This window comes from Trematomus bernacchii, unplaced genomic scaffold, assembly GCF_902827165.1.
Source record: "Trematomus bernacchii unplaced genomic scaffold, fTreBer1.1, whole genome shotgun sequence".
NCBI classification, from domain to species: domain Eukaryota; kingdom Metazoa; phylum Chordata; class Actinopteri; order Perciformes; family Nototheniidae; genus Trematomus; species Trematomus bernacchii.
This window is the reverse complement of record NW_022987869.1, coordinates 1,732,164-1,754,573: the sequence shown is the minus strand read 5'-3', so window position 1 is coordinate 1,754,573 and position 22,410 is coordinate 1,732,164. Positions and strand designations below refer to the sequence as shown.

Below are 22,410 nucleotides of genomic sequence, written 5' to 3'. Positions count from 1 at the left end.
CGTTTTGTACACACACATCCTTATCAGGCTTCGGAGACTGCAGATGCTTTCTTGAAGGGATGGGAGGTGGTTGACATAGGCACAGTGATGAAGACGGGGGAGATGGTGCGCGTCTCTGCTTCGGTGATTTTGGTGGGCGTCGTTGAGGGGCGGGGGTAAAGGACATGCTGCCAACCCTGCATCTCGCCTTCATGCGGTCATCGAACTCCAGGGGGGAGGGCGAGGGTGAAAGGGTGAGCGGAGAGTAGAGAGAGCTGGGAGATGAATGAAGAGTATCCTCCAAGGCGTTGACAGGGGGGGGTGACGGGCAGTGGAGACTCCTCCATTTGTGTCATAGGTCTCCCATAATCAGAACATTCCTCAGGCGGGTGCAGTGATACTTCTTCAGGGTTTTCTGCGCAATGTGTTGTGTCTTTCTCCTGTTTTGATTCCTCTTGCCGCTTGTCCTTGGCAGAGGGAACAGATTGCTGACGCAGGCAGTTGAATATGTTAGAGATAAACAATTTCACTCCTGACTTGTTCAGGCAAACTCCATCTGCCTTAAAAAGATGTCTGCGATCCCAGAAAAAGTTAAAATTGTCAATAAAATGGACAGAATGGTCAGTGCAGGCAGCTGAAAGCCACATGTTCAATGCAAACAGTCTGCTGAATCTCTCCACTCCTCTTCTGACTGGCGGGTAGAGGGCCACTGATGAACACCTCCGCATTTAGAGAGCTGACAGTTTCCAACAGACATTTAAAGTCTTCTTTCAGCGCTTCTGACTGTTGTTTCACAACATCATTTGTTCCAATATGTAGTACCACATTCTTCACAGTCGGATGTTCAGCCCCAATATGCAGGATCTTCTCAGCCAAGTCGGAGACCATATCCTTGGGAAAACAGAGTACTTTGGTGTTGTTCTTACTACACAGACCTTTTACATCTCTTACAGCAGAATCACCCACAATCAGAGTTTCAGGCCCAGCCGTTAGCTTTCCCTCTAGCCTTTTACTTTTGGAGTAGCTATTGGTCCTTACCCTGCTGTGTGAAGAGGACAGGTTATCCAGGTCATCAGAAAGAGATCTCCGGTTCTCGGTCAGCGGAGCGTATCTGTTCTGGATTGGCACACTTGGTGGTTTAGGAGGATTGTTTGTAGTTCTCCCTTTAGCAGCTGTCCACGGCTGTTTCCTAGTATGAATAGGGGTTGAAGAGGCACTCTTCCTGGGTGATAACAATGCAGGCCAGCCGGTCGCATCACAGATTTCAGAGCGCTGGGCTCTGCCTGTTATTCGTCCTCCCAAATCCCATGGAAATGATTTACTCTTAGGCTTTGCACCCAGAGAGTTCCAGGGAGGACTACCACTTGTAGATTTATTACCCAGTACACAGCCCTCCTGTTCCTTGGAAACCTTGTAGCTGCTAACTAGCTGTGAGTTAGCATACCCTTTTCCATTATCTTGCGACACTGGTAAAGTGGTGTTATTCCCACAACATAGTCCATTCACTTCCACGTTAACTTCCAACCGTTGCATTTTCATTTCCAACACAGCCATCTTCTGTTGAAGTTTGTGGAAGTCATCTGTAGAGAACGGAGGCATTTTGCTACCAACTAGCTTAAGCTAAATAGCATGCAGTAGCCAACCAGGCTTTAGCTGTTGCTAGGCCACGCTACTGTAAGACTGAGGTCGTCGTAAAAATGTTGAAATATGGCTGAAACCCTCCGTCTATTTACGATGAATAACTGTCCCAGTGATAAGTTAATGTCCAGGAGCCGCTGCTCGAAGTTTTCAGAGAATAAGAATAGGAAAATCAGCATAAAAAGTAAGCAGAGGCAAGAGCAAGCAGAAAAGCGTCTGCACTGTAAGAAAGATAACAGTAGTTATTATTACTGGGCGGGGCTTAAGGGGCGCATGCTCTGTGAGCGCACATACGGGTTCTTCTGCTCTGACAGCCAGGCATGATGGGTAATCTGTGACGTTTCGCTCTCTCAATATTTGGGCCATTTTGTCCTCATGCGCCAATGAGCAGCTCTCATAGGAAAGAATGAGACCCCGCCTCCCATGCTGTATCCAGTTCTTATAGAGTTCTAATAATTTTCTAATCATAAATCTATCGATCATAAATCCATCGATTAGATTTATGATTAGAAAATTATAAAAGTAGGGTAAACATGTGGAGATTATCCGACTGAACAAAACGTGATCCGTCTCTTAAATGTGTGTCAACCACAGACCTTATTTCGAGCTATTTTCCAAAATCCTGTGGATAAATTGCATTACTTTTTTGTCGAAGGAACCCATGCGCAGCTTACTTCCGGGTTTTAGGACGCGTCACTGTGGCACTCTATTATACGTCCATGTTCCAGCTCGGTGGCAGCAGGTCCCGCCTCGGCTCCGCCTCTTTGCCCTTATTTGGATCAGGCTGGAGCAGGCGGGAGTTAGACTCTGACGTCACTGTCGAGACGGCAGTGGCCGACTCCGCCTACTAAGGGCTTCACAGCAACTTTTTTTTTTTTGCAAAATCCTATGGATGACGTCACGGACACTACGTCCATTTATATATACAGTCTATGGACGGGAGTCTGCTCTTCTACCGGTAGCTCGCGATCGACGTGTTGGAGACCCCTGAATTAAAGTATCAAGTCACCTCAAGTCAGAAGGCTCAAGTCCAAGTCAAGTCCCTATTTTGTGATTTGGCAAGTCGAGTCCAAAGTCATCAAATTGGTGACTCGAGTCCAAGTCATATACCCAGTTCTGTTAACACTTCATCTGCTGCAGACAGTGCATTTAGCTTTTTCATTTTGATTTTGATCATTAAAAATAACTGTACTACAATATGTAGATGGTTAAGAGCTTTATTATACATTAACTCAAATGTCTATATCATTACAAATATCACTATTTACTGCAGCACTTATAATTGGTTAATATCAGAATTACTTGTTCCATTGATGCATTGTAAGGGTTCAAAAGTTAATTAAACAATATGTGAAATTTAGTACGCAAAATTAACATTGTCAAAATGTAAATGTATTTAAGCCTCCAATAATTTAACAACACATTTTATTAGAAAGAAGAAAATATTCATGAAATACATCAAAAATGTATCCCCAATTAATTATGATGAAGTTTAATCCATATATTGTGACAGGAAAAGTACTGTGACAATAGTTAAGAACAACACTTGCTCTTTAATGTATTTTATCAATAATTACAAGACATATGATAAATGATTTTTTTTTCTCCAATTATCACTTATTTCAATGATACATTGTCATTTTTCATATGTAGCATAATCTTTGAGAATTGGGTTTCAGGTTCAGAAACAAATGTTTTGTAAATGTAGAAACATATTTATAAGCATTCACTTGTTGTTAAGACAAACTGAGCCTCTCCACGGACAGCACAGCTTTTTCACGAGGACTGGTCTGATGGTTTGATCCCTGAGTCCATAAATGAGAGCACTCAGACACCTGGGAAGGATACTCAAAAAAACATAGCATACATTGTAAATCCGAAAAAGGGTTGATCTATCCTCAGTTCTAGCTATGGCTATAATGATGGTGGAGAACATGGAGGCAGTGAGGATGAGGCTTAGCTGAATCAGGTGAAGCAGAAGAGTTTGAAGAGCCTTTCTGGCCGACACTTTATCTGTTGAGGCTGACCTAGCTGTGTGAGCAACACCAATGTATGAGCCAATGATTGCTAAACCCACCGACAGAAAGAGAGTGCTTGCATGTGCCTCCTCAAAATCATTAAAGATTGGTGCAAAAAAAACAGTTTCTTTACTGCATAATTCATTCATGTGCAGATTCAGAGAGATTTTTGTAAAGACATATACCAGCATAAAAACTCGAATGAGGATGTGTATTACAGCAGAGGCCCACACCACAGCAATGGCTATGCCTGTACTTCTCACGGTGAAAATAGAAGCATGCCTCAGAGGATGGCAAACAGCCACGTATCTCTCGATAGACATCACAGCCAGGGTGAGAGGGGAGATTGATTGCGTGAAAACAGAGACCAAAACTAGGAAACCACAGGCATAATAGGTAATTTTTACCTTAAAAGAAGATAGCAAGAACAGCAGAAGACTTGATATCAGGTGAACAGTGTCTGCAATAAGTAGGTTGTACAGCAGAATATATCGGGATGTCTCACAAAACACCGGCTTACTCCTGAGGGTGTACAGCAAAACACAATTTATGTAAAGAAAAGAGCAGGTTGACCCAACAATTAACAAGGTAAACAATATTATCTCATAAGCTTCTCGTTGCGGCACACCAGCAGTGATGTTGGCCTTAGGCTGCAGCCAAGACAACATTATGCTTCTCTGGCTTTCAGTAGTTGTTCAAGTAAACTACAAAACATACAAAGTACAATTCATCAAAAAACAGAACCGCACGTTATCCTTCAATTTTGGGCAGTCAAGGCAGAAGGTTAGAGGCAGAGCTGATCTGGGGCAGAGTTTTCCTGCTATGTACGGCATCTATATATATTTGTCCTCAAGCAACTTTCACAGGACATTACGTCAGACTGATCATCAAATTAGAGATGAGTGATGTAATCTTTCTACAGTACCTATGATGACTTAACACTTACTCAAATTTTACAGTATTTTCAATGCTACCATTGTCTGAATAAATGTATATATCTCTGTGTTTCTTGAGGTTCCTGCAGATTCCTTACTAACTCCATATTTAAATGACACTTAGATTCCAAACTGGGCTTTAAAAGCTCACAGTATATCACTTAACAGTATTAGTTCAAGTACGACAGCTCGCCAAAAATAACACCTCCTTGGCGAAAAGTCTCCAGCCAAGCTTCGCCTATACCTGCGGCAAGCCTAGCGAGTACTATTCCCAGTATAGTTCCGATAGTTCTTGAAAAAAATCCGGAACTAGAACTTAGTTCATGAAAACCTTTTTCACACCCTTTTTAGTCCCTGCTAGAGAGCAGGTACTTTCATGGGAGAAAAAGGTTCCCATTTCTGATTGGCTGGGCGGATTGCAAACCACGCCCCGTAAAACTCTGAAACGTTTTGTGAAGCCGCCATTGTATTTGCTGGCATTAGCATTATTAGCATTAGCATTAGCTCAGCGCACCAACGGAGAGAGACTAACTTATGGCAACACAAAAAAAAATATGGGAGCGGTGGAGATGAGGAGGTGTCGGCGTTCTGGCGATTTACTCGGAAGGCTTCAGTAGAAGCTGCTGGGAGTCCCAGCACCTTCTACTGAAGCCAGTCCCCAACTCCGGGGACTTCCGGCCGGGGACTTCAGGTGGCAGTATACGCCGTGAAGTTGTTTGCGGCCTGCCAGTAAACCCAAAGCAGAAGAAGAAGAAGTGACGTCAGCAGCTTAATTTGCCTAGTCCTCCCTCAGGGACTTATTCCGGTGTGAACGCGATCTGCTCTTTAGTTCATCAGAACTAAAGAGTTCTGATGAACTAAGTACTGGGAACTAAGTACGGCAAAGTACTTGGTGTGAAAGCGCCTATTGATATCGCCTCGTTATAGCTGACAAACGTTCCTTATGGGCATAGATTTGTCTCATAATTATTTGTGTGAACATAAAAATAATTTGTGTGTAAATATGTGATTTGTAAATGTAAAACACCATCCACAAATGCATTTAAAAGATTTGCAAACTCACAAATAAATTTGCAAATGTAAAACGGATCTGCAAATACGCTAAATATTTTCACAAATAAAAAAAAGATCTGTGAATATCTCTTTAACATTGACAACTTTCGATCAGGCATTTGTGAATCCATTTTGTATTTGTCGACCAAAAATGCGCTTGTGGATCTCACGTTTCTGCTTGTGGATCTCAAATCTCTGCTTGTGGATCTCAAATCTCTGCTTGTGGATCTCAAATCTCTGCTTGTGGATCTCAAATCTCTGCTTGTGGATCGTCTTTTTACACACACAGAGTTTTGAGACAAACTTTCCGCCGGTCTCGGCTAAAATCTACTCGCGTCACTCGGTTATTTTCGGAAACCACGTGATGGCCTGCTGATGACGACATTTCCGCATGATTTCAAAGTAAGAGCATGATGGTTTGTTTAATGCACTGTTTTGTATTATTATGAACAGCGGAACGTTAGATGCATTCTTTATCACCATCATCATCATCATCATCATCATCATCATCATCATCATCATGTTATAGTGATACAGTTAGTTTGTGTTAGTTTATTTGTTCAATACAGCATATATCGAGCACTTTCGTATGCATTGATGTTGAAGTAGGCATTTTTTTTGGGTATTCAGTCAAGCGGGTCAAAGTTACAAAGCACTTCACATCTTATTAATCGGCCTAGTTTTACCTTACCAGTGCAGTGGTAAAGTAATCTGTAGAAAAGCACCGTATTTAGATTAGCCTTCATAGTAAGGCTACAGTAAATGTTATAATATTCATCGCGTCCTTTCTACTGTATATGCATATATTCCTGTCTATTGCTTTTATTTGTATTTAATGTTATTAGGGCCTGAGCACGAAGTGTGCGAAGACCTATTGTTATTCGTATAATTAGGGCCCGAGCACGGAGCGCTAGGACCCAACGGCGAAGTAATATTCTTTTAATTTTTCTGCTGGCGTTTCCTGTTTTTGAGGCCTTTAGGACGCTTAAAAAGTTGTATAATTTTGCACGGACGCCAGGACTGATGAAAACTACAATATTCTGGAGTCAATGGGTTAAATATTCCAACCTGCTCACTAGTAGAGATGGGCGAGTCCTGATTCATCCGGATCATTAACCCGGATCCTAGAAATGAGCTGGTCGTGTCCTAACCCGAGTCCTTTGAGTCCCGCACTTGGTGTGACGTACAAATTAAAACTATAAATTGCGCCACTCGCTACTCTCTTTATAACATGTAAAATCACATTACAACGTACCCCAGTCCATCTACCTACCCTTTAGCAAGTAGGATAGCTGCCAGAAGTGATCGTTTGGCTCAGGGGAGGGGACGCGGATCAGTGAAACTTCCTGCAGACTCGTGGGGACTCAGAGGAGCCGACGGCTCCTAACCGTAATAGCATAGCAGATCCAGAGATCCATACTCGTCATGTGCACGAGCATAGCCCCTCCTCCAGCACCCGGCTCCCGCGGCTATATTATGCACGAGTCAACAGCAGACTCGCAGATTCGTAGATTCGCAGATTCGCAAATCCTGACTCACTGTGCAAACACAGCAGACTCGTGCGGACTCAGAGCCGTAACTGTATAGCAGCAGATCCAGAGATCCAGCAGACTCGTCGTCATGCACGAGTCAACAGCAGACTCAGATTCGCAAATCCTGACTCGCTGTGCAAAACACAGCAGACTCGTGCGGACTCAGAGCCGTAGCCATATAGCAGCAGATCCAGAGATCCAGCAGACTCGTCCTCATGCACGAGTCAACAGCAGACTCAGATTCGCTAAATCGCAAAATGACCTTTTTTTTGTGATCAATATGTTTTATTAAAGCAAAAGACACCACTTTACACACATTTAACACATACAAACACCAGTATTGCAATGATTACGCAGTCCATGAGAAAATATGGGGCGCATATGATTAGATATAATTATATGTTTAATAATAATAATTGTATAATTAAGACATTTTATATATTCTAACTGTTTTGCAATTTTCTATTATTTGTCATTGTTTGTTTCTTTTTGTGTGCTATGTTCAAAATAAACGTTTTGCCAAGTAAGATCCTTATTGGAAATGCAGCTATTACACGCAGGAGACTGTTGCACAACATGACAATTTTGTTAGAAGTCTACACTGAAACTTCATTTAGAGCCGGAAACATAATGGACTTAATCAAAATCGCGGGATCCGTGAATCCAGGTCAATGATCGAGAGAGACCAGTAGCCTACGAGTTAGTCAGCGGAACTTCACAGACTCAGATTCGCAAATCCTGACTCACTGTGCAAAACACAGCAGACTCAGAGCCGTAACCATATAGCAGCAGATCCAGAGATCCAGCAGACTCGTCCTCATGCACGAGTCAACAGCAGACTCAGATTCGCAAATCCTGACTCACTGTGCAAAACACAGCAGACTCATGCGGACTCAGAGCCGTAACCGTATAGCAGCAGATCCAGAGATCCAGCAGACTCGTCCTCATGCACGAGTCAACAGCAGACTCAGATTTGCCAAATCGCAAAATAACCCTTTTTTTTGTGATCAACATTTTTTATTAAAGCAAAATACACTGTGTAGCGGAGGTTAATATAACGTCAGTTTAATATAACGTCAGTTTAATATGCTCGTGAAATGCAACAACTTTTCGGTTTCACCGATAGGATTTCTACCCTCTTGGTGATGCTGACTCATATGACTCAAATGACTCGTATGCTCCGGATCTCTTCAATGACTGACTCAGAAGACCCTGAGTCCGTAAAAGGATCCGGATTTGCCATCTCTACTCACTAGCGCCACCTATTAAAATCCCATTTCCGAATACATTTACAAAGTCGCACCGTAACTCCAAATGACCTGACATTTTGCACACATATCCGGGTGGACCTGCTCTACAAATAATCCTCTTGGAACCCTAAGCTCCGCCTACATTTGTATTAATTTAAATTAGCATAATGTTCAAAACAGTTAAATATTCACTTACATTTCAATTTTCAGTTTTTCAACACCAAACTTCGTATACAGCATCGGTGGAGGGTCAGACACATTACCGTAGAAAATGAGCATGTTAAGACGATAAATATTGCCGCCATCAATCAAAACGTACTCGCAAAAAGGCGGGGCTTAGAAATAAATGCTCATAACTCATCAACAATGTATCCATATATCACAGATTTTGGTGGATAGGTTCAGTCTGTCTAGGGGAATAGGCACACCAAAGCATTTTCATTTTGGACTATAGGGTGCGCCAAAAACACCACAAATTTATAACTCAAGAGCGGATAGACGAATTATTATTATTTTTTTTTACACATACTCTGGGGGTGACAACAAACTGAGATTGAAAGTGTCGCAACAAATGCAGAATGTGGGCGTGGCCTATTTAAACTTGCGATAGCATGCTTCGGACGCAAAACTTGGGACACACGTCAGAGCCCACGACCTTTTCGAGAATGTAAAAAAAAAAAAACGTAATTTTTCAAAGAAACTGATCACTAGCGCCCCCTATTGTGTGGTAGTCACATATAGTTTCTCAGCACTTCACGAATTTTGGGCTCTCATAGGAAAGAATGAGACCCCGCCTCCCATGCTGTATCCAGTTCTTATAGAGTTCTAATAATTTTCTAATCATAAATCTATCGATCATAAATCCATCGATTAGATTTATGATTAGAAAATTATAAAAGTAGGGTAAACATGTGGAGATTATCCGACTGAACAAAACGTGATCCGTCTCTTAAATGTGTGTCAACCACAGACCTTATTTCGAGCTATTTTCCAAAATCCTGTGGATAAATTGCATTACTTTTTTGTCGAAGGAACCCATGCGCAGCTTACTTCCGGGTTTTAGGACGCGTCACTGTGGCACTCTATTATACATCCATGTTCCAGCTCGGTGGCAGCAGGTCCCGCCTCGGCTCCGCCTCTTTGCCCTTATTTGGATCAGGCTGGAGCAGGCGGGAGTTAGACTCTGACGTCACTGTCGAGACGGCAGTGGCCGACTCCGCCTACTAAGGGCTTCACAGCAACTTTTTTTTTTCTTTTTGCAAAATCCTATGGATGACGTCACGGACACTACGTCCATTTATATATACAGTCTATGGACGGGAGTCTGCTCTTCTACCGGTAGCTCGCGATCGACGTGTTGGAGACCCCTGAATTAAAGTATCAAGTCACCTCAAGTCAGAAGGCTCAAGTCCAAGTCAAGTCCCTATTTTGTGATTTGGCAAGTCGAGTCCAAAGTCATCAAATTGGTGACTCGAGTCCAAGTCATATACCCAGTTCTGTTAACACTTCATCTGCTGCAGACAGTGCATTTAGCTTTTTCATTTTGATTTTGATCATTAAAAATAACTGTACTACAATATGTAGATGGTTAAGAGCTTTATTATACATTAACTCAAATGTCTATATCATTACAAATATCACTATTTACTGCAGCACTTATAATTGGTTAATATCAGAATTACTTGTTCCATTGATGCATTGTAAGGGTTCAAAAGTTAATTAAACAATATGTGAAATTTAGTACGCAAAATTAACATTGTCAAAATGTAAATGTATTTAAGCCTCCAATAATTTAACAACACATTTTATTAGAAAGAAGAAAATATTCATGAAATACATCAAAAATGTATCCCCAATTAATTATGATGAAGTTTAATCCATATATTGTGACAGGAAAAGTACTGTGACAATAGTTAAGAACAACACTTGCTCTTTAATGTATTTTATCAATAATTACAAGACATATGATAAATGATTTTTTTTTCTCCAATTATCACTTATTTCAATGATACATTGTCATTTTTCATATGTAGCATAATCTTTGAGAATTGGGTTTCAGGTTCAGAAACAAATGTTTTGTAAATGTAGAAACATATTTATAAGCATTCACTTGTTGTTAAGACAAACTGAGCCTCTCCACGGACAGCACAGCTTTTTCACGAGGACTGGTCTGATGGTTTGATCCCTGAGTCCATAAATGAGAGCACTCAGACACCTGGGAAGGATACTCAAAAAAACATAGCATACATTGTAAATCCGAAAAAGGGTTGATCTATCCTCAGTTCTAGCTATGGCTATAATGATGGTGGAGAACATGGAGGCAGTGAGGATGAGGCTTAGCTGAATCAGGTGAAGCAGAAGAGTTTGAAGAGCCTTTCTGGCCGACACTTTATCTGTTGAGGCTGACCTAGCTGTGTGAGCAACACCAATGTATGAGCCAATGATTGCTAAACCCACCGACAAAAAGAGAGTGCTTGCATGTGCCTCCTCAAAATCATTAAAGATTGGTGCAAAAAAAACAGTTTCTTTACTGCATAATTCATTCATGTGCAGATTCAGGGAGATTTTTGTAAAGACATATACCAGCATAAAAACTCGAATGAGGATGTGGATTACAGCAGAGGCCCACACCACAGCAATGGCTATGCCTGTACTTCTCACGGTGAAAATAGAAGCATGCCTCAGAGGATGGCAAACAGCCACGTATCTCTCGATAGACATCACAGCCAGGGTGAGAGGGGAGATTGATTGCGTGAAAACAGAGACCAAAACTAGGAAACCACAGGCATAATAGGTAATTTTTACCTTAAAAGAAGATAGCAAGAACAGCAGAAGACTTGATATCAGGTGAACAGTGTCTGCAATAAGTAGGTTGTACAGCAGAATATATCGGGATGTCTCACAAAACACCGGCTTACTCCTGAGGGTGTACAGCAAAACACAATTTATGTAAAGAAAAGAGCAGGTTGACCCAACAATTAACAAGGTAAACAATATTATCTCATAAGCTTCTCGTTGCGGCACACCAGCAGTGATGTTGGCCTTAGGCTGCAGCCAAGACAACATTATGCTTCTCTGGCTTTCAGTAGTTGTTCAAGTAAACTACAAAACATACAAAGTACAATTCATCAAAAAACAGAACCGCACGTTATCCTTCAATTTTGGGCAGTCAAGGCAGAAGGTTAGAGGCAGAGCTGATCTGGGGCAGAGTTTTCCTGCTATGTACGGCATCTATATATATTTGTCCTCAAGCAACTTTCACAGGACATTACGTCAGACTGATCATCAAATTAGAGATGAGTGATGTAATCTTTCTACAGTACCTATGATGACTTAACACTTACTCAAATTTTACAGTATTTTCAATGCTACCATTGTCTGAATAAATGTATATATCTCTGTGTTTCTTGAGGTTCCTGCAGATTCCTTACTAACTCCATATTTAAATGACACTTAGATTCCAAACTGGGCTTTAAAAGCTCACAGTATATCACTTAACAGTATTAGTTCAAGTACGACAGCTCGCCAAAAATAACACCTCCTTGGCGAAAAGTCTCCAGCCAAGCTTCGCCTATACCTGCGGCAAGCCTAGCGAGTACTATTCCCAGTATAGTTCCGATAGTTCTTGAAAAAAATCCGAAACTAGAACTTAGTTCATGAAAACCTTTTTCACACCCTTTTTAGTCCCTGCTAGAGAGCAGGTACTTTCATGGGAGAAAAAGGTTCCCATTTCTGATTGGCTGGGCGGATTGCAAACCACGCCCCGTAAAACTCTGAAACGTTTTGTGAAGCCGCCATTGTATTTGCTGGCATTAGCATTATTAGCATTAGCATTAGCTCAGCGCACCAACGGAGAGAGACTAACTTATGGCAACACAAAAAAAAAATATGGGAGCGGTGGAGATGAGGAGGTGTCGGCGTTCTGGCGATTTACTCGGAATGCTTCAGTAGAAGCTGCTGGGAGTCCCAGCACCTTCTACTGAAGCCAGTCCCCAACTCTGGGGACTTCCGGCCGGGGACTTCAGGTGGCAGTATACGCCGTGAAGTTGTTTGCGGCCTGCCAGTAAACCCAAAGCAGAAGAAGAAGAAGTGACGTCAGCAGCTTAATTTGCCTAGTCCTCCCTCAGGGACTTATTCCGGTGTGAACGCGATCTGCTCTTTAGTTCATCAGAACTAAAGAGTTCTGATGAACTAAGTACTGGGAACTAAGTACGGCAAAGTACTTGGTGTGAAAGCGCCTATTGATATCGCCTCGTTATAGCTGACAAACGTTCCTTATGGGCATAGATTTGTCTCATAATTATTTGTGTGAACATAAAAATAATTTGTGTGTAAATATGTGATTTGTAAATGTAAAACACCATCCACAAATGCATTTAAAAGATTTGCAAACTCACAAATAAATTTGCAAATGTAAAACGGATCTGCAAATACGCTAAATATTTTCACAAATAAAAAAAAGATCTGTGAATATCTCTTTAACATTGACAACTTTCGATCAGGCATTTGTGAATCCATTTTGTATTTGTCGACCAAAAATGCGCTTGTGGATCTCACGTTTCTGCTTGTGGATCTCAAATCTCTGCTTGTGGATCTCAAATCTCTGCTTGTGGATCTCAAATCTCTGCTTGTGGATCTCAAATCTCTGCTTGTGGATCGTCTTTTTACACACACAGAGTTTTGAGACAAACTTTCCGCCGGTCTCGGCTAAAATCTACTCGCGTCACTCGGTTATTTTCGGAAACCACGTGATGGCCTGCTGATGACGACATTTCCGCATGATTTCAAAGTAAGAGCATGATGGTTTGTTTAATGCACTGTTTTGTATTATTATGAACAGCGGAACGTTAGATGCATTCTTTATCACCATCATCATCATCATCATCATCATCATCATCATCATCATCATCATCATCATCATCATGTTATAGTGATACAGTTAGTTTGTGTTAGTTTATTTGTTCAATACAGCATATATCGAGCACTTTCGTATGCATTGATGTTGAAGTAGGCATTTTTTTTGGGTATTCAGTCAAGCGGGTCAAAGTTACAAAGCACTTCACATCTTATTAATCGGCCTAGTTTTACCTTACCAGTGCAGTGGTAAAGTAATCTGTAGAAAAGCACCGTATTTAGATTAGCCTTCATAGTAAGGCTACAGTAAATGTTATAATATTCATCGCGTCCTTTCTACTGTATATGCATATATTCCTGTCTATTGCTTTTATTTGTATTTAATGTTATTAGGGCCTGAGCACGAAGTGTGCGAAGACCTATTGTTATTCGTATAATTAGGGCCCGAGCACGGAGCGCTAGGACCCAACGGCGAAGTAATATTCTTTTAATTTTTCTGCTGGCGTTTCCTGTTTTTGAGGCCTTTAGGACGCTTAAAAAGTTGTATAATTTTGCACGGACGCCAGGACTGGTGAAAACTACAATATTCTGGAGTCAATGGGTTAAATATTCCAACCTGCTCACTAGTAGAGATGGGCGAGTCCTGATTCATCCGGATCATTAACCCGGATCCTAGAAATGAGCTGGTCGTGTCCTAACCCGAGTCCTTTGAGTCCCACACTTGGTGTGACGTACAAATTAAAACTATAAATTGCGTCACTCGCTACTCTCTTTATAACATGTAAAATCACATTACAACGTACCCCAGTCCATCTACCTACCCTTTAGCAAGTAGGATAGCTGCCAGAAGTGATCGTTTGGCTCAGGGGAGGGGACGCGGATCAGTGAAACTTCCTGCAGACTCGTGGGGACTCAGAGGAGCCGACGGCTCCTAACCGTAATAGCATAGCAGATCCAGAGATCCATACTCGTCATGTGCACGAGCATAGCCCCTCCTCCAGCACCCGGCTCCCGCGGCTATATTATGCACGAGTCAACAGCAGACTCGCAGATTCGTAGATTCGCAGATTCGCAAATCCTGACTCACTGTGCAAACACAGCAGACTCGTGCGGACTCAGAGCCGTAACTGTATAGCAGCAGATCCAAAGATCCAGCAGACTCGTCGTCATGCACGAGTCAACAGCAGACTCAGATTCGCAAATCCTGACTCACTGTGCAAAACACAGCAGACTCGTGCGGACTCAGAGCCGTAGCCATATAGCAGCAGATCCAGAGATCCAGCAGACTCGTCCTCATGCACGAGTCAACAGCAGACTCAGATTCGCTAAATCGCAAAATGACCTTTTTTTTGTGATCAATATGTTTTATTAAAGCAAAAGACACCACTTTACACACATTTAACACATACAAACACCAGTATTGCAATGATTACGCAGTCCATGAGAAAATATGGGGGGCATATGATTAGATATAATTATATGTTTAATAATAATAATTGTATAATTAAGACATTTTATATATTCTAACTGTTTTGCAATTTTCTATTATTTGTCATTGTTTGTTTCTTTTTGTGTGCTATGTTCAAAATAAACGTTTTGCCAAGTAAGATCCTTATTGGAAATGCAGCTATTACACGCAGGAGACTGTTGCACAACATGACAATTTTGTTAGAAGTCTACACTGAAACTTCATTTAGAGCCGGAAACATAATGGACTTAATCAAAATCGCGGGATCCGTGAATCCAGGTCAATGATCGAGAGACCAGTAGCCTACGAGTTAGTCAGCGGAACTTCACAGACTCAGATTCGCAAATCCTGACTCACTGTGCAAAACACAGCAGACTCGTGCGGACTCAGAGCCGTAACCGTATAGCAGCAGATCCAGAGATCCAGCAGACTCGTCCTCATGCACGAGTCAACAGCAGACTCAGATTTGCCAAATCGCAAAATAACCCTTTTTTTTGTGATCAACATTTTTTATTAAAGCAAAATACACTGTGTAGCGGAGGTTAATATAACGTCAGTTTAATATAACGTCAGTTTAATATGCTCGTGAAATGCAACAACTTTTCGGTTTCACCGATAGGATTTCTACCCTCTTGGTGATGCTGACTCATATGACTCAAATGACTCGTATGCTCCGGATCTCTTCAATGACTGACTCAGAAGACCCTGAGTCCGTAAAAGGATCCGGATTTGCCATCTCTACTCACTAGCGCCACCTATTAAAATCCCATTTCCGAATACATTTACAAAGTCGCACCGTAACTCCAAATGACCTGACATTTTGCACACATATCCGGGTGGACCTGCTCTACAAATAATCCTCTTGGAACCCTAAGCTCCGCCTACATTTTATTAATTTAAATTAGCATAATGTTCAAAACAGTTAAATATTCACTTACATTTCAATTTTCAGTTTTTCAACACCAAACTTCGTATACAGCATCGGTGGAGGGTCAGACACATTACCGTAGAAAATGAGCATGTTAAGACGATAAATATTGCCGCCATCAATCAAAACGTACTCGCAAAAAGGCGGGGCTTAGAAATAAATGCTCATAACTCATCAACAATGTATCCATATATCACAGATTTTGGTGGATAGGTTCAGTCTGTCTAGGGGAATAGGCACACCAAAGCATTTTCATTTTGGACTATAGGGTGCGCCAAAAACACCACCAATTTATAACTCAAGAGCGGATAGACGAATTATTATTATTTTTTTTTACACATACTCTGGGGGTGACAACAAACTGAGATTGAAAGTGTCGCAACAAATGCAGAATGTGGGCGTGGCCTATACATTTTTTTAAACTTGCGATAGCATGCTTCGGACGCAAAACTTGGGACACACGTCAGAGCCCACGACCTTTTCGAGAATGTAAAAAAAAAAACGTAATTTTTCAAAGAAACTGATCACTAGCGCCCCCTATTGTGTGGTAGTCACATATAGTTTCTCAGAACTTCACGAATTTTGGCAGAGACATTCCTCATGGAATTGCAGACATATTTGTAAATAGATTCCATTAGCCCCGCCCCCCAGGAAGTTGGCCATTTTGAAAAATTTGTGTTTTTCATGCATTTTAAGCACATTCTTGCGAACTCCTCCTAGAGGAATGATCGGAAAAATTCCAGTCCAGGACAAGTTCAGCCCCTATCCAATATGATACTTAATTGTGGAGCACATTTTTGAAAAATCACTCGTGGAGGTCGTAAGCTATCAGCGAATACACAATTTTTGACGATTTACATGTCGCAAATTGCTCCAAACTGCTCGCATATAGTTTTTCCGATATTCACGAAACGCTGTATACACATTGCTATTATGATTGCACACATATTTCAAATTGCCTTCCATTAGCCCCCGCCCCCCAGGAAGTCGGCCATTTTCAAAAATGTGCGTTTTTCATGCATTTTAAGCACATTTTTGCTAATTTGTCATAGGGAAATCATCGGAAAAATTCCAATCCAGGACAATTTAAGCGAATATCCAAAGTGATGCTACATTGCCAAGGAATAGTCGATCGCTTCAACATGGAGCTCGTAAGCTAACGGAGAATGTAACATTTTTTACCAATTATATGTCAGATAAGCTACTGAGACCTGCCCATCTGCCTGGCACATCAACTCTCACACACACTCTCTCACTCACACACACACACACACACACACACACACACACACACACACACACACACACACACACACACACACACACACACACACACACACACACACACACACACACACACACACACACACATTGTACAAGAAACACAAACAGCTCCTAAAGCATATAATAAATATCAGGCTACAGCCCTTGTATATTTTATTATGTGAAGCACTATATGGTTTCATGAAAAATATCTACTGTTTATTTGTAGATATCTCCTAAAGCCTACAAATAAAGTATGAAATGTAGGCCTGTTACCAGTGTTCGAAATGGGGGGGAGCCAGGGGGAGCTTGGCTCCCCCGAAGAGGGAGGGAGCTCCCCCGAAGGCCGACTTTGAGATAAATAGGGGGAGCCCAAAAAATCGTGCATATTTGTGTCACACAGATTAGAAAGGTTGAGTTTCTGTAAATAAAAGTTCTTGAAACAAATTATAGTCATTGTTCATTACAGTTTCTGAATATTATATTGTGAATATTTCTGTGTGTTGCCATCTGTACGTGGCGGTGCTGCATTCTTTACACTACTTAGGTTGCTATGGTTACGGTGGTGCCGGCACGGTATTTGAAATGTTCATATTGATATTGTTTAATATATGCTTTTAACTCTGGCTTTGTAATAAAGAAAATGTTGAAACGCAAACAGCCAAGCCTCGCAGCTTTTGGTTTCACAAGTAAAGAAGCAAAGGAGTCTAAAACTGAAAATGTCAACCAAACAACTTTTAGTTCGCCAGCTGTAAGCGGCGTTAGGGTCGATTTTGACAGCTCCACACCGAGGGAAAGGCCTGCCGATGCGGAGCCAGAAGAGCCTTCAGAAGAGGCTTCAACAACGGCGACAGCCGCCGGTTCGACCTGCACTAGCGAACATGACGCTGACGATGCCCATGATGGCCTGCCTTTTAACTGGACACTGAAAAGATGGAGTGAGTGGAAAGAAAAGTATCCATGGCTTTTCATAAAAAATAAAAAATTTGGATGTGAGATTTGCAAAGAGGCAAAAACTATATTGATCTCCTTGCCGCTCGCAGAAAAATCCACAGGAGTGCACCTTTCACCAGAATGGATTCAGGGAAAAGTCAGCTGTGATCAACAAAATAACCTGCGTAAAAAGATCTATAAGCATCATAAGAGCCAGGCACACGAAAAAGCAATCGCAATTTCGGAGATGAGAAAGAAAGATGTCCTACCAAACAAGGTATTAGCAATCAATGCTGATCTAATGCAGGAAACATACACATCGTTCAGATCTGCCTATATGATTGCCAAAGAAGAAATGTCATACAGAAAGCTACCTGCTGTCATGTTCCTACAAAAACTCAATGGTGCTACCGTAGGGACTGTGCACAAATCGGACCATGCTTGTGCTGAAATAATCAGGCATATCACAGAGGAAATGAGAGCTAAATTTGTTTCCAACATAAAAGACATGGGCTCACTAATTAGCATCACAATAGATGAGAGCACAGTTCATGGGCGGGCCTACATGATTATTTACGTGCGATGTGACATGACAGGAAAAGGGGAAGTGGACAATGTTTTCTTGGATATTGTTGAGCTTTCAGAAGGTACGGATGCTAACTCGCTGTACAGAAGTTTGAGGAAAAGCTTAAAACAAGCTGGACTGGATGACGAGTTCTTGGGGAAAAATCTAATCTCAATAGCAACGGATGGAGCAGCAGTACTCACAGGCAGAGTTGGGGGACTTGTGACAAAACTCAAACAGGATTTCCCCAAAGTGCAGTCTATTCACTGTCTAGCCCACCGACTAGAATTGGCTGTCAAGGATTGCCTTAAAGAAGTAGCTGGGTGAAATCAGTTTGAGTTTTTTGTTGCAAAACTGTATGCTCTCTATCACCAGTCATCAAAAAATGCCCGTTTGCTCCAAGAAGCAGCAGCAGAATTAAACATGCAAATATTGAAAATAGGCCAAATCTTCACTATTCGTTGGGTGGCTAGTAGTTTTCAGACTGTGAAAGCTGTCTGGAAAGATTATCCCGCACTGGCACGCCAATTCAAAACAGCAACAGACGACACATCATCTCGCAGTGACACAGAGAGACAGAAATTCAGGGGACTGCACAAACTCCTCACGAGCACTGGATTTCTGGCTGATTTGGCAACAATGAAGGATGTTCTTCGAGAACTTAAAAGCCTGTCGCTAAAACTGCAACGCAGAGAAACATCTTTGGTAGATGCAAGTTGCTACATTCAGCAGACCATCGATGTGTTGACAGCTATGAAAATCAGTGGCGGAAAGTCCAAGATAAACCGTCTGCAGTTTTACCAGTCTATAATAGACAGTTTGAAGAAGCGACTGCCTGAACCGGACCTGGTCCGCATGCTAAAACCACTGAACAAGCGCTTTTGGCCCGAACAACGGAGCGCCCTGATCCTCTATGGGGAGAATGAAGTACGCGCACTGGCAAAAGTCCTGGGGGAACCGGCCCGAGAGGCCATTGAGGAGTTTCGGGACTACAAATTAGAGAATAAATCTCCAGGGAAAGCCCTGCAAAAACTGCAGACAGCGAGCAAGACCTTTTTGCCTAAATCAGCTGAGTGTGAGAGGGGGTTTTCTGCCGTCAATTCGACCGACACCGACAAACGCAAAAAGTTGTGGGAGAAGAGCCTCTTCTCACTTCTCTTCGTAGACATCAATGCCTCCCCCCCTGGAGCAATTCGACCCTCAGCCATTTGTACGGTCTTGGATCAAAGCTGGCCACAAAACCCTTTTAGCCAGGAGCGCTGTGGCTGCCAGGAGCGCTGTGGCTGCCAGGAGCGCTGTGGAGTGCTGTGGCTGCCGGCCACGCGCGCTGTGAGGGGCGGGGCTGACACACAGCCAGGTCAGGACACTCCGTGTGCACTTGCAGCAGCGTAGCAGCCAAATTAATAATATAGCAACAAGCGGGAGACAACGTGTGACTTACTCGCGGGGAATTTAAAGTGAAATGGAATTGGTTACAAAACCTAACTACACATCTCGATTCTCCGGTGTGGCAGTATTTTGGATTTAAGCCAAATCAACGAGGCGAACCTACGGACTTGAATGAGCCGGGCGGTGTGTCGCATTTGTTTAAAAAAGGTAGCGACAAAAGCAAGCAATACCACGCATTTTAAACTACGCTTAAAACACAACCATTCCGTTTTCCCAGCTGGTAGCAAACACGGCAGCTGGAGATGGAGAGCCCCCACCTTCCCGACAGTTTACAATCAAAGATGCATTTGCCTGACAATGCAAACATGTTGGTGTTCCTTGCTCGAAAACTTTGAAAAACTGATTTGGATATGGCCTGTTGAGGCATCTGGGTCTTTGTATGGACAGTGGACTGTACACTTGACTGTTGTTTTAAGGAGGGTTTTTTTGCTTGTGAGACAATGTGTGCTCATATTTATTTATAACAAAGCAATTCTCCAACAATTGCAGAAAACCAAAACAAGTAGCGCTTCAACACAATCGGCCATTGTTGTTGTTGTCGGTGTGAGCTGTGAGGGGTTTCCGCGCGGTTTGGCTTTATGAAGCAGGCACGCAAACGGTTACGTCATGACGCAAACGATGACGCAATGACGCAGCACCAGTCGGACTCTGGGCGGTGTGAAAAGAGCCGGAGCTAAACCGAAGAACCGGTTCTGAACCTGAAAAGCTCTAACACGGAGCTTGAACCGGAGTTGCGTTGGTGTGAATGAGGTATAAGTCAGGAGCCCCCCTCCCTGTGTACTGCTGTGAGGAAAAAAAGGAAGAAACTGTCTCCTCTCTTATCAGTGACACCCATAAACCATTATAGGCCTTACACTCAACTTAACAAACCACTTTGTTTATACTGTAAATATAGAAAATCATAACATATGAAACATTTTCATTGTGGGTTATACAAGAATATAATTGATTATATTATTATAACTAACTTTCGTTTTAATTATTCAACCTAATATGGAGATCTCAACAGTATGTATGTATATGTGTACATATGTATGTGTATGTATATATAGAATGTTGTTTATCTGTGTGAGTATTTAATTACGGAATCATCTTTTATTTACTTTATCCTGCAACAGGATGACTAACGGGAGGGCTACTTCCGTATAAGCTATGCTTTCTGCCCTCCCGCTTCTACTAATTTTGTTTGTTTTTTAGATGTATAAACGGTCTGTTGTTGAAATAGTAGAATAAAAAAAAGAAATTAAAAAAAAGATGGCAATGCTAGGTGTGATACCAGAAGGCATTGAGGCAAATATTGCCTACAGCAACAATTCAATGTATCACAATTTAGTGGATAAATCCTGACCCCCAACATCCAATGGATGGAGCAAATAACGTATTCTCTAAGGATCCAGACAGAAATATTTCTTAAAATGTGGAGTCCAATAAGTCCATTATGGTTTCCCTACATCTTCTGAACCACTCCAGTGTCCTTAACCTCCTGATCAAGATGTATTAAAAGACACTAACCTACATCTCAGCACACACGCCACCACAAACACACACACACATTCTTTAAAACAAAAACATTTGTATTTATGTATTTACCTTTCAAATGTCTATTGTTTTAAAAAATATATTTTAAAACTTTTTTATTTATCTATTTTTGTACTATTTGCTTTAATGTTTTCTTGTTAAATGAAAATAGAAAAAAATGTGGACTAGAATATGAGCATGTCTGTATAATGAAACTGAAAATGAAATAAAAACAAAAATGCTGAACTTCGAAGAACCTTTATTTAAACTTTGTTGTTTCGAGAGAGGTGTATTTAGAGAACCTTCAATGAGCACATTTTTTTAAAGAATATTTTTGGCATTTGTATAAGTCCTATTTGATGGTGATAGTGGAGAGAGACAAAACATGTCATGTTTTAACACATTTTATTTACATTCATGGATTCAAAGATCCCAATATTGTTCTTTGAATCCAAGGTTATTTCTTAGAGCAGTGATTCTCAAATGGGGGTACGCGGACCCCTAGGGGTACGTTGGGGTACTGCAGGGGGTACGTGAGAGTTAATTAAAAAAAGACCATGCATGATTACAAAAATAATCTTAGTACAATAAGTTAAATAGAAAACAAAATGTTATATAAAATATTCCTAGAACCACCAAGGGGGTCCTCATATAAACATGTCAAATGTGTGTGTTGCATTTTATAGTTTTTCACAATATATCATTTTGTTCATTAGTTTGTTAAACATATATTACTTCAGTTGAAAAACTCCTTGAAAAAATCTGTTTTATAAAAACGTTATTTTTTTTCATGCATAAAATGAAAATATCCTTAGTTTGTTGTAATTCATGCACGAAGGAGTTAATAAATCACACACTGAGGGAACATCACTATATTGTAATTATTTATATAGGCTTTTTCGATCAAAAATGTTCGGGGTCGGTCAGGGGGTACTTGGCTGAGAAAATGTTTCAAAGAGGGTACATTACTGAAAAAGGTTTGAGAAGCACTGTCTTAGAGGATACCTCAGAGTTTTTCATATCCAAC

General features: G+C 41.4%; 2 protein-coding genes across 2 annotated transcripts; both read right to left on the bottom strand.

Moving 5' to 3' along the window:
• Positions 1–3,343: 3,343 nt before the first annotated feature.
• LOC117469213 (odorant receptor 131-2-like) lies at positions 3,344–4,303 on the bottom strand. Its single transcript, XM_034113593.1, has one exon. It carries the CDS (start codon positions 4,301–4,303, stop codon positions 3,344–3,346), a length of 960 nt encoding a protein of 319 aa, XP_033969484.1.
• A 6,208-nt stretch (positions 4,304–10,511) lies between these two features.
• Positions 10,512–11,471, bottom strand: LOC117469212 (odorant receptor 131-2-like). Its single transcript, XM_034113592.1, has one exon. It carries the CDS (start codon positions 11,469–11,471, stop codon positions 10,512–10,514), a length of 960 nt encoding a protein of 319 aa, XP_033969483.1.
• Positions 11,472–22,410: the final 10,939 nt, after the last annotated feature.

What these genes read in the sequence shown, in the direction of transcription:
- LOC117469213 (XM_034113593.1), bottom strand. Translation starts at nt 4,303, where the DNA reads ATGTTGTCTTGGCTGCAGCCTAAGGCCAACATCACTGCTGGTGTGCCG.
- LOC117469212 (XM_034113592.1), bottom strand. Translation starts at nt 11,471, where the DNA reads ATGTTGTCTTGGCTGCAGCCTAAGGCCAACATCACTGCTGGTGTGCCG.